Source organism: Gracilinanus agilis, chromosome 6 (assembly GCF_016433145.1).
Source record: "Gracilinanus agilis isolate LMUSP501 chromosome 6, AgileGrace, whole genome shotgun sequence".
NCBI classification, from domain to species: Eukaryota; Metazoa; Chordata; class Mammalia; order Didelphimorphia; family Didelphidae; genus Gracilinanus; species Gracilinanus agilis.
In genome coordinates this window covers 147,867,277-147,879,704 of record NC_058135.1, presented here as the reverse complement: position 1 = coordinate 147,879,704, position 12,428 = coordinate 147,867,277, and the positions used below count along the sequence as shown (strand labels likewise).

At 36.5% G+C, this 12,428-nt stretch overlaps 1 protein-coding gene across 12 annotated transcripts in view; it reads right to left on the bottom strand.

Annotated features, from left to right (window-relative positions):
- The window catches only part of LOC123251536 (UDP-glucuronosyltransferase 2B31-like), a 151,147-nt gene that overhangs the window by 9,721 nt on the left and 128,998 nt on the right, over positions 1 to 12,428 (bottom strand). For 3 of the 12 annotated variants that reach the window (XM_044680817.1, XM_044680821.1, XM_044680816.1), the window contains 2 exons: positions 9,855 to 10,003; positions 3,003 to 3,134 (listed from right to left, as the gene is read on the bottom strand). In XM_044680817.1, the coding sequence (XP_044536752.1) occupies positions 3,003 to 3,134; positions 9,855 to 10,003 (281 nt within the window). Of the gene's footprint in view, positions 1 to 3,002; positions 3,135 to 9,854; positions 10,018 to 11,006; positions 11,731 to 12,428 lie in introns of those variants that run through there. The other 9 variants (XM_044680822.1, XM_044680820.1, XM_044680823.1 and 6 more) reach the window with 7 other exon arrangements.

The following is a 12,428-nucleotide window of genomic DNA, read 5'->3' as shown; positions in this document are numbered from 1 at the left end:
TCAGAGACTGAATGCCTCAGCCTCAGGAGCTACACAGAGTGTGTGTTTTTGTGTGTGTGTGTGTGTGTGTGTGTGTGTGTGTGTGTGTGTGTGTTTTTGTATCTTTAGCATAGTGACACATAGTAAGCACTTAATAAATTCTTTAGGATAACAAAATAACTGTTGCCTGAGTAGCTGGGAAGGGGAACAGAGAAAAGTCGTTTTAAGGACAGACTTAAAATGCCCTAGGATTTTCTCTAGCAAACTGGCTGATTGAGTGACACTGACCAGACTCTGAATTAAAAAAATAAAAATAAAAACCTGCTACAAGTTTTTCAGAGCTGACAACCTAATAGCTATAACACAGTCAAAATGTTAGCAAAGAGCACGTGATGGTAAGAAAGAGCACGCAAGGTTCTGGGCAGAAGCAGAGGAGAGCCACAGAGTCTCTCTGCGTGATCATAGATCTACGGCTAGCAGGCTGGCTCATTTTGAAGATGAGGTACATGAGGGTGATACTTGGGTGTCGATAAATGACTTGCCTAAGTCATGGTGTTAGTCAGTGACAAAGTGGGGATTTGAACTCACATTCAAGGACTCAAGGCTTTATTGATCTTTCCACCATGCACCATAATAAGAGAATGCTCAAGTGAGACAGGACATAAGAGAACAGTGTGGTGAAGCCCAGCAGAGAAAATCAGAGCCGCAAGAAATTCACCCAATGATATCCTAAGTGACATCATGGGTTCTGCAGAGTTGTAGTAATGAATTGACTCAGCTCCTGATGGGATCTGGCTACACTTATTCTAACCCTTCGTGCATGAAAAAGGGATCAGCAAGAAGCAGGGGAAATAGGGCTTGGCTTGGCTAGAGAGAATCTGGCTGGCTTCAAATCCTAGTTTTGCATCCTGCTTACTTGTTTTTCCTTGGAAAAGAAATTTAGCTTTTCCCATCCTCAGTTACCTTATGCATAAAATGAGGAGAAGGGGAAAGGTAACTCCTAAAGGCCTTCTAACTCAGACTCTATCATCCCATGGTACCCTTTTACTCGCTCCTTATGTTCGGGTTCCTCCTCATGTATTCTCTAGGTAGAGGTGTATGTTCCACCATACATATTTCCCATGTCATATAAATTCCCTGCGAAGATCCAGTTCCCCACTGGTGATATGGTAACTTATGGGAAAGTATTCTCCTCTGTAGAAGGGAAGTCTTTCTCATCACTTATTTTTCGATGCTATTTAGTCATTTTTTTAAAAACTTGAACTACAATGTTCTTAGGCTGATTGGTAAAAAAAAAAAAAAAAAAAAAAAAAAAGGGAACTGATTGGCTATGGCTTATGAGCCATAATTTTCAGTGAATTCTGACTCACTATGATCCGGGCAAGCCATCTAGCCTCTTTCTAGCAAATTATATCACATGTTCAGTAAGAGCCAGGTATGAAGGAGGACCCTAGTGTGACATTGCAACATGAGGGAGCTATGTGAAAACTCTTGGAAAAGTACATACAAAAGTTAAGTAAATTTATAATTGTTTTTATTAAAGAGAAACAGTTTTTAAGAACCCTATTAGGAAGAAATGATCGGTACAAATCTAAGGCGCTATCACAGCATCTTAGATTTATGCCAGGTGTCCAGGGAATGCAAAGGAACAAAAAGAAGGCCTCTGGCATGTAAGGAGTAGATTAACTTTGAAAATGAGACAAGATAGACAGTAATCCCACAGATGAGAAATCCTGGAAAGGTCGTGATCTACACCAGCAGAGACAGCAGTTGCATGAATGAGACCACAAATCCGTCAACAACAGATTAAAGTGCAAGCATTACTTTAATTAATCAGCAAGCAATAATAAAGTATCTATTATCACCTAGCTTCCCTGGGAGGAATTAGGGAGTAATAAAAGGGTTGACTTGCTCTAGTGGGACCCCATTTGAATTTCAATAACATGAATTTATAGTGTTCCCAATCAGAATGACTGTGTGACTTCCTACAACTTCATTCAATGTCATATGGGATGAGAATAATTGAAGGAGAAGATAGGATAGAGAGGAAAGATATTTAAGAGTAGCTGAAAATGAAATGTTAACTTGGTTATCGAAATGACCAATCCTGAGAAGGAACTTGCCACAACACTCAGGGACTTACCTTTATAGTTTTGTGTACATGAAGGGCAGGAGAAATGTTTCAAGTCTGAAAACTTTGAAACCCACATTTTGAGTAATTCCAAAAGCTTTTCTAATCATAATGTTCCAAGACAGTGTTGTGGTGATGTCAGCATGACTGGATTAGAGTACATTAGCTAATATTCCAATTACCTGGCCATGACATTGGGAAAAAATGTATGGGCAGAAGCCACCATTTAGAAAAGGCTGATACTCATTTGACCTTAGCTACACTTTGATCCTGAGAGCTCATGACAGTGGGGATAAGGTGCAAGTGGGTCTTGAGGATCTAGATCAGTGGTTCCCAAACTTTTTTGGCCTATCGCCCCCTTTCCAGAAAAAATATTAGCCCCTGGAAATTAATTTTTAAAAAACTTTAATAGCAATTAATAAGAAAGATAAATGCACCCGTGGCCATCACTGCCTTCCTGGATTGCTGCAGCACCCACCAGGGGGCGGTAATGCCCACTTTGGGAATCACTGATCTAAACAGTTTTTTCATTTTCCATCATCCAGTGTGTCAGCAACAGTTTGTTTTCAGGTTCAGAGAACTAAAAATAGTCCAGGACCCTTTGGGGGAAAAAAAGCAGCTCAGGCTAGAAAGTGATAAATACTATAGAACAGGTATAGGGGTCTGGTTCCTATTTTTAAAAACTGCCCATCATCTTTTGCAATGGCAGAACAAAAGCAAAATTTGATGAACAATCATTATACCCCACTCTGTTTTTCTAAGGTTTAATCATTAAGAAAATATTTGAGAACTATGATTTCAAATGAATTTTTTAGAAAATCTTGGTAATCATATTCTTTCCAAATATCAAATAGACCAAGGCAATAGAGCAGATTTGTCTCCTTTTTCTCACCTTCTGTGGAATCTGGGCAAGAGCTGCAGCAATCACATTACTCTTTTCATCAGTTAAGTTTTTCACCATTGAGCCAAGAGAAAATACCACGATACCATGGTCCCCAGAACTCTGGACAAATTTTTCCATTTCCTGTAAAGAAGAGATTTATCATCTATCAGCTGGAAAATAGTAGCATAAAAACAATTTAAAAGATCAGTTTAACCTAATTAAGCTAACAAACATTTATGAAGTAACACATATGTATTAAGCACATTCTCTCTGGTTTCCACTAAAGTTGTCCTCTGATACCTTATAGTTATGCTCTGGGGTCTCAAATTATCTTACTTTGTTGGAAAGCCTTCAAAAAAGGGTCCTATGTTGCCATTAGAACACATCTAGCTGTATTTGCAGAGGTTCATTATCACACACTTGGTTACCTTTGAATACTGGTGATTGTTGTTGGCTACAGTCACTCAAACAAAGGCTACCTACTGTAATCAAGTTAACAGGAAAAGCTGCTGGCAAAAGGGAGCTTCTACATGTATGAAAATTGAAGAATTGACATGTGAAGCACTGTGCTAATGTGGCAATATAAAAAACATAGATTCAAGGACGTTCAGAGTTGGAAGGACTTTAGAGCTCATCCAATTCAATATGGACCTGCACAGGAATCCTATAAGATAAATTAAAGTGCCTTCCAACTTCCTTCCTCTAAAATAACATGTAGGTGGTGCAGTAGACTTAGAGTTAGGAAGTCCTGAGTTCAAATCTAGAGTCAGACACGTCTTAACTGTGTGACCCTGGGCAAGTCACTTAACCTCTGTTTGCTTCAGTTTCTTCATTTGTAAAATGTGAATAATAATAGTGTCTACCTCCCAGGATTGCTGGTGAGGACAAATTTTGATAATATTTGTAAAGCGTTATATAAATGTGAGTTATTATAAAAGGCAACCGTCCCTGCTCTCAAGGAGTTTGCAGTTTCACCAAGGAGATAAGAGATACAAGTGACTCTGATATAAACTAAAGTATATAAATGCATAGAAGAATTATAAACAAAGAACTATTATATGTCTAAAAAAAGAGAAATGATTTCTGCTTAGCACTTCATGGAGGGGGGTAGCCCCTGAATTGGACCTTGAAACTAATATATTTGTATACTCAATGCACACACACACACACACACACACACACACACACACACACACACTGACCAATGACCAAAACTGTAAACTTTAAAGAACAATCACAATGTAATTAAAAACAAGATGTAACTATAAATCAGGGAGCTTGGCTGAGAATCTATAAACTTGTGTTTTAAAATATATTTTGATAACCATATACAGAAAAATGGAGACAGATAGAAAGACTAGTTCCTCTTATTTTGGTGAAGCTGAAGTACAATGGCTACTCATAGGTCAATCACACTACTGATGGGCACAAGACCTTTGGCATTTTCTGATTCTGAAATGGCCCAATTCACTCTTCTTTAGACAGCCCAATGCCCCCCCCCCCCACTCCTGTGCCAGATTTATTATGGACATCAAGAACCACCTAAGCTCAAGTGATCCAATAGACTCATCTTTACCTATAGCAGAGGTTACTGGCCTGTGCCACAGTATTTTATGTATCGAATAACATTATTCTGAAAAGGTATCCATAGGCTTCATCAGACTGCCAAAGAGACTCAACACCAAAAATAATTAATAACTCTTGCTATGCAGCTCTTCTGTGCAAAGAACTAGAAACTAAAAACGTATCTGTCATCTGGGGAATGACTGAACAAATCGTAGTATATGAATATAGTGCAATATTATTGTTCTTTAGGTAATGATGATGAGGGTAGTTTCAGAGAAATCTGGAGAGACTTATAAGAACTGAGGCAAAGTAAAGTGAGTGAGGAAAGCAATTTTTGCCATAACCACAACCTTGTAAAGACACACAATTTTGGAAGACTTAAATATTCTGATTGATGCAATGACTAATCAGGATTCCAGAGAACAAGTGGTTAAACATGCTAGCCTCCCTCTACCACAGAGACAGTGGACTCCAACCACAGACTTGTGACTGTATTTGTCTGAGAAATGTATTTTTTGAGCATGAATTATGTGGGAATTTGTTTTCCTTAGTGCATATTTGTTAAAAGTTATTTGTTTTACTTTTCTTTTTATAATGAGGAGTGGAAACAAGAGATAAAATAGATTTTTGTTCGTTGAAAAATATATATTTTAAAATTATTTCTACAGAGTAGGGAGATTGATGTTCATTCGTAACCTCTAAAAATTAATCTTCTTGCTTTATAGTTGCACTGTTCACATACCTTAAATATACAAAATAGGCAGGGCTTAAAAAATGACTAGTTATTAGGATAATAGCTTTCTGATTGCTATCTTTTGTTTCCACTACATTAAGCTAATTTACCTTGAATATATTCTAAACTTATACTATAACGCATAATTCTACTTTAAGCAAGACCAAAAGGCTAGGTTTATAGGGCTGTGGGTAGCAGAGTCAAATGAGCTAGGGTATAGACAGGATCATGGTGGAGAAGAATCTTTTATGTGAAAAAGTCAAAAGTAGGCAAAGGTCAAAACCAAGGGCTAGGCAATAGAGGTTAAGTGACTTGCCCAGGATCACACTGAGAATGTGCTTTAGGCCGAATTTGAACCCAGGTCCTCCTCCCTCTAAGGCTAGTGCTGCCCCCTCTTTATAATGTAGCAAATGTGTCATAATAGTTATTGTGAATTTGAGGCACTATCTCCCATCTCAGTCCCTGTGCAGAGGCTGTATTCTGTGCCTATGATATAATCCCTCCTCACCTCCACTTGTTAGAATGCCTAGTTTCTTTCAAAACTCATTGCAATAAGTTTGTATATATTTTTTATTAAGTGTATACATGTTGCCCTTCTGATAGAATGTAAACTCCTTGAGGACAAGGACTGTTTCATTTTTGTCTTTGTATCCCAAGCACCTATCTAGCTTAATGTTTGGCACTTTGCAGGCATTTAATGAATAGCTGTTTGTTAATTAATCTTCAATGGATTTTTTTCCTTTTGTGTCTTTGGAATTTCTTTTTTGAAAGTTTTTTTTCTCTCTTGGACTGACTTCCTTTATAGAATTTTAGTCCATGGGATCTTACCTATTGTTCCCTACACTCTTTAAAAAAATGTTCTCTTTAAATATTAGACTACATGCCAATCTGTTCTTGGCTTTCCTTTCTTTTTTTTTTTATCACAAATTCTAAGATAAAGCATTCATTTCTCCAGGTTCCCATGATTTTCATTCTAGAAACAACTTCCTTAATTAGTAAGAATGAGATAAAAAATAGAGTATCCCATTGTTGGTTTCTCTAATTTCTAATTTTTTTTCAATGACATTTAGAAACAATTTTTGACAATTGTTCTCTGACATTTTGTGATTCAGATTCTCTTTCCCTTTTTGCCTCCTCTCCTCCTCCCAGGTGATAAATAGTCTGATATAGGTGATACTAGTACTTTAAGGCAATACATATTTCCATATTGCTCATGTCATGATAGAAGATACATCTCATAAATAAAATAAAAACAGTTATGAAGGACATAAAATGGAAGATAGCATGATTTGAACTGTAATCAGACTCTTAACAGTTCCTTCATTAGCTATGAATAGCATTTTTCATTAAGGGTTTCTGGTAGATATCCTGGAAACTTGTTTTGCTGATAATAGTTTAATCCTTCACAGTTGATCATCATACAGTATGCACTATTCTCCTGGTTCTGCTCACTTTGCTTTCAATCAGTTCATATCAGTCTTTCCAGGATTTTCTGAATTCATTCTATTCATCAATGCTTAGTCATTCCCCTCCTCAGTTTTCGATTCTTTGCCACCACCAAAAGAGCTGCTAAAAATGTTTTTGTACAACTAGATCCTTTTTCCCAAGCTCTGATCTCTTTGGGATACAGACCTAGCAATGGTATTGCTGACTCAAAGGATATGCATATTGCTCTCCAGAAGAGTTGTATCAGTTTTACAGTTCCACCAACAGTACATTAATATCTCAATTTCCCCAGATCCCCTCCAATATTTATCATTTTCCTTTTTGGTCATATTAACCAATCTGATATGTATGAGGTAGGATCTTGGATTTGGAAAAGTTCTCAGAGTTCTTTTAATTTGCATTTCTCTAATCAATCACTATTTGGAACATCTTTTTATGTTACGATAGATTTTATTTCTTCATCTGAGAACTTCGTGCTCATATCTTTTGACAATTTTTCAATTGGGGAGTGTTTTGTATTGTAAACTTGACTCAGTTCTCAATATATTTGAGCAATGAGGCCTTTGTCAAAATTTTTTTCCCTAGTTTTTTTGGTTTCCCTTCTAATTTTGGTTGCATTGGTTTCATTTGTATAAACTCATTTTAATTTAACATAATCAAATTCTCTGTGTCTTGTTTACTCATAAATTCTTCCTTTATAAGTCTAACAGGTAAACATTTCCATGTTCCCCCATTTCTTCTTTGGACAAATCTTTTCTTTCTGAGAATTTACAATTATAATATTCATCCCACTAAGTCTCAGTGATAGTTATATGATCAAAACTGCCTTCTTGTATTAGGTCCTTCTTCTCTTTTCCTTTGTATGAAATTCTTTCACAATGCAGGATTGAGAAGGAGAGGAGGTTATCTTTTTTAGTTTATTATTCCCAAAATGACTATCAGTTTATATCAGTTTTAGGAAAGGAAATTTACTTAAGATGCTGTAGTAAGAACAGTTGCTACAACATATTCCACTGTGATAATGAGATTAAATCTACCTTGCTCATTCTCAAATCTAATGACCAAAAGTGAAAACAACTCCACTTAACTCACAAGATGGAAGGTCTGTGACCCACGTGTGCTAGAGTGAGTGACAAATCAGAATTTACTGACTCCCTCCTGGGCAGTCCTAAGAAAAGAGTCTGTTGTGATTGGACATCTAAACTAAGAGGAAGGCATAGGAAGTGATGCAAAAGAAGTCCCTTTAAAAGAGAGTGACAACTTCCTGTGGCTTGCTTCTTGTTAGTGTCTTGGACCTGGAACTCTTCTTGTTTGTGACTGGGACCTGTAGGAGCTCCAACCACTGGCTAAGACCTTGGAGTAAGTGAGACTGCTGTTAATTACTCCCTTGGAATTACATGTGGCAAATGTAAAGACTAAATCTTCCTGGACTTCCCTAAAGAAACTGCTCTTTCAGAAGAGACTCTGCGACTGAAGCTTCATTCACCTCTGGCCCTCCAGCCTTGGGCTCAAGGCTGAGCCTCCCTCAACTGAGGACTAATTAGATCTGTCGGGGTTAAACTAGGGGGTCTGAGTAAATTACCTAGTGTGTTACATTACTTATCTTATCTTATCCTCTTTCTTATTTTCTTATTTTCTCTTCCTCTCCTCATTTGTAAATAAACTTCCATAAAAGTCAATTTGACTTGAGATTATTCTTTAATTGCGGATTGGTAATTATTAAATTCACTGGCAACCAAACCTTTTAATATTCACCCAACAAAAGCCCTTTTTCACCCCTTATACCAGCAAAAGTCTATGAAATATTCTCTTATAACTATGTACAAGATCCAAGAGAAAGTGGTCTAAAACTTAAAGACCATAAAGGGCCACAATTTTTGGATATCCTTTGTGCTGGAGCCCTTTTGATGTTCCCTTAGATATGGTATAGTTTGTTATTTGTTTTTCTCTTTATCTTTATATAGAACCTTCAATATCAATAGACTGTCCTTGACTCCCAATGCAGACACTGTCAATACCTCTTTTGGAGACCCTACTAGGTCACTGATGGGTTGTCTAAAATCCTTCAGACCTTCTGAAGCTCTCAAAGTATTTCTCTAGATCAAAAGGGTCAGGAAGAAATCTGTACCTAGGCATTCTTTTCCTCTAAAAGAGATTTCTTCTCAGATTTAGTTGTCCACCCTCCCTACTACCACTCAAGTCTTGGCTTCTGAATTGTTTTTCAATTTTATAGAAGACCCACATGGTATAAACAAATTTCTGAGACAATTAAACAGGTGGCTTAGTAGGTAAAGCAATGGACCCAAACTCAGGAAAATCTAATCCAGTCTCAGACATTTACTATCCATGTGACCTTGGGCAAGTAACTTAACTCCTGTCTGCCTTAGTTTCCTTATCTATAACATTGAGATAATAATAATAGCACCTACTTTTCAGAGGTATTTTAAGGATTAAATGAGATAATATTTGTACATTTAGTATAGGAATTGGTACATAGTATATGCTACAAAAATGTATATGCTACACTAAAATCCTTTCAACCTCTCATTTTGAAAAAAAGCAATCAAATAGCCATGCCTGTTCTCATCAGCCACATCTCTAGAATCCAAAACATTCTGTTCTCTATATAGAAAGGCAGAATTAAACATTTATTTTCAATTTTTCTATAATTGTGATGAATACATAGTAAAAAAATCATAAATCTATGTCTGAGAGTACAGAATAGAGTAGTGACAAAATAGGAATTAGACCAAGGGTCTCCAGAGTCCCAGCTCAGTACAATTGCCCTTGAGGGAAATGGTGGTATAGAGACAGAGTGCTGAGCCTGGAGTCAGGAAGTCCTGAGTTGAAAACTGACCTCAGAAACTTGCTAAGTGTGCAACACTAACTTGCTTCATTTCTGTCCACTTTTGTTTCCTCCTCTGTAAAATGGGAATAATAATGGCACCTACCTTTCAGAGTTGTTGTGAGGGTAAAATGAGATATTATTTATAAAGCATGTAACACAATGGCAGACATATAGCAGGCGCCTAATAAATGATAATTAGACTTTGTGCACAGAAAATAGGACATCTTTGTAGAAGACTAAAACTTGGAAAATCATTTGACAGTTTTACCTCAGGAAGAGGCTTTGCAGGTTTACAATGAAGTCCTCCGACAAACTCAAAATTTGGCAAGTAAGGACGAGGAAATTCAAAATCCCAGTATGTTCGAATTAGCCACATTTCAGCTTTCCCCATAGTTTCACATAATGTAGTTGGTCTTCCTATGGGAAAATAGAAAAAAAGAATTTAGCTCTTCAAAGGAGAATTCAAACCCATAGCCCAAGGGATTCTTAATTTCTTATGTACCATGAACACCTTTGGCAGCCTGGTGAAATATTGCATGGACCCCTTCTCAGAAGAGTGTTTTTAAATGCAAAATAAAATGCATAGAATAACAAAGGAAACAGATCATATTGAAATAATTATTAAATTAAATTAAAGTATAAAATAATAAAAATAACAAGATCATATAATATATAATATATAATATTTTTCAGAGAAGAAGACATCTTGTGATGTCTTCTGGGTTTTAGATAGATATATTAGATTTAGGGTAAATAGATCAATAATCAATATAATTCCTACCTTTCTTTTTTCCTTTTCCTGTCCCTGCTTCTTCATTAAGTTATAATAAATAGGTTTTTTTTTAATAATCTGTCTCCTGCTAGCGTTATCAACTGCCATCGACTGAAGCTCTCTGTCAGTGGTAACTATTGATATCTACCAATTCAAGATTAATATTTCCCATAACAGCACGGATGGTACAATATTGGGAAAACTATCAGTATAATTGATGATAACAGTAACAAAACCATCAGAAATCATATCATATTATCTTGGTAGATGTAAAAAAAGCTTTTGACAAAATACAACTAATAGGAATAATTAAGAAATACTAGAAAACAAAAATAAATGGAGATTTCCTTAAAATGATAAGTAGTATCTATCTAAAACCATCAGCAAATATAGTATACATATAGAATCAACTAAAAAAAATTAATTGAAATAACTAAAAACTTCAGCAAAGTTACAGGATACTAAATAAATACATAATTCATCAGCATTTCTATGCATTACCATCGAAGTCCAGTTGGAAGAGACAGAAGGAGAATTTCCATTTAAAATACCTGCAGATAATATAAAATACTTGGGCATCTATCTGCCAAGACAAATATGTAGCTGTATTTCCCTCAGAGGTAAACCATAAATAAACCACAAATTTACCTAACACATCAGTATAAAACTGATTCCAATCCTTCACATCAAAACTCTGAAACCAAAAGTCAAAGTAAAGGGTGAAAGCCATGTTTTTCACCCGCTCCACAAATGTCATCTTGTCAGTCAATTCTGTCAAGACCACAGGCACATAGGAAGGAGGGGATGGGAGTCCTGCACAATATTTTTCGTAAGTATTGCCAGCAGTGAACCGCAGAGTATAGATAATAGGTATTTCGAGGAGCTCAGCTAAAAGCTCTCCACCAGGAGAAAGAGCATCTGAAAAGACAACTTCATATTTAGCTTCCTTCAATGTCTTTATAAGCTTCTTGTTCAAAACAACACTCTCACAAATCTGTTTAGTAAAATTTGAAAATTCAAAAAACACAGCTTGCATCTTTTTAGCATACTCCCAAGGTGAAAGTTTTGGCATGTGATAAACATATTCACTGATCCATTTGTCAAAATAAGCAACAACATCCTCATTAGTGAATGGCACAGGAAAAACCTCAAAGTTGAAAGCAGATGATTTGGCAGGATCAATTAGAACAGAGGCTGAGGATGTCAGTACAGTAACTTCATGGCCCTTCTGTGCAAGTTCATCTAGAATGGTCTTCATATTTATCCAGTGACTATACTCAGTTGGCCACACTAGGATCTTCCCACAGAACCCACAGCTCAAGCAGCAGAGCTGCAGCACCACAAAAATGAAAACCCACTTCTTAGGCCTCATGATTGAGCTTTTCAATAACTGCTAGCTTCCTTTTTTCATGTGTTTTAGGTTATATTAGGTACAGAATCAATAAAGAAGTTAAAATGTAATTGAGATCTGTTGAGTCTTTATCCAGAAAGATAAACTTTGATCTTAGCTAGTGATGGCAAAATCAGAATTGATTTGGCAAGAGCTCAACAGATGGCATGGGCTTTGGAGTCAAAAGAGTTCACTTAGCTAAGTTCACTAAAGTTTACATATAGTCCAAAAAATGTTGATCATTTACTTTCTTTTCTGGCACTCCCATAAGCTGGCTTTTTCAGGGACTGAGGAATGGTTTTAATTACTCATGTTTTAAAAAAAATAAATCTGTTTCCTTTTTCTGATTTTTTATTTTTTACAGCAACAGATTTCATAGTGAAAGGGCAGGAATGAGTCTTGATTCTTTTGTCATTGAATGTCCAGAAGAAGTAACTAACATTGGATCCTTGATAAGCCAGAGAGAAATTACTGATGAATTTTTAAGACACCTTTCTGTAGCTGTTATTAGGCTAGATCAGGTTGGGACCCAGTGAAGATTCCCTCCCTTCCTTCCTCCCTTCCTTCCTCCTTTCCTCTCTCTCTTCCTCTTTCCTTCCTTCCTTCCTTCCTTCCTTCCTTCCTTCCTTCCTTCCTTCCTTCCTTCCTTCCTTCCTTCCTTCCTTCCTTCCTTCCTTCCC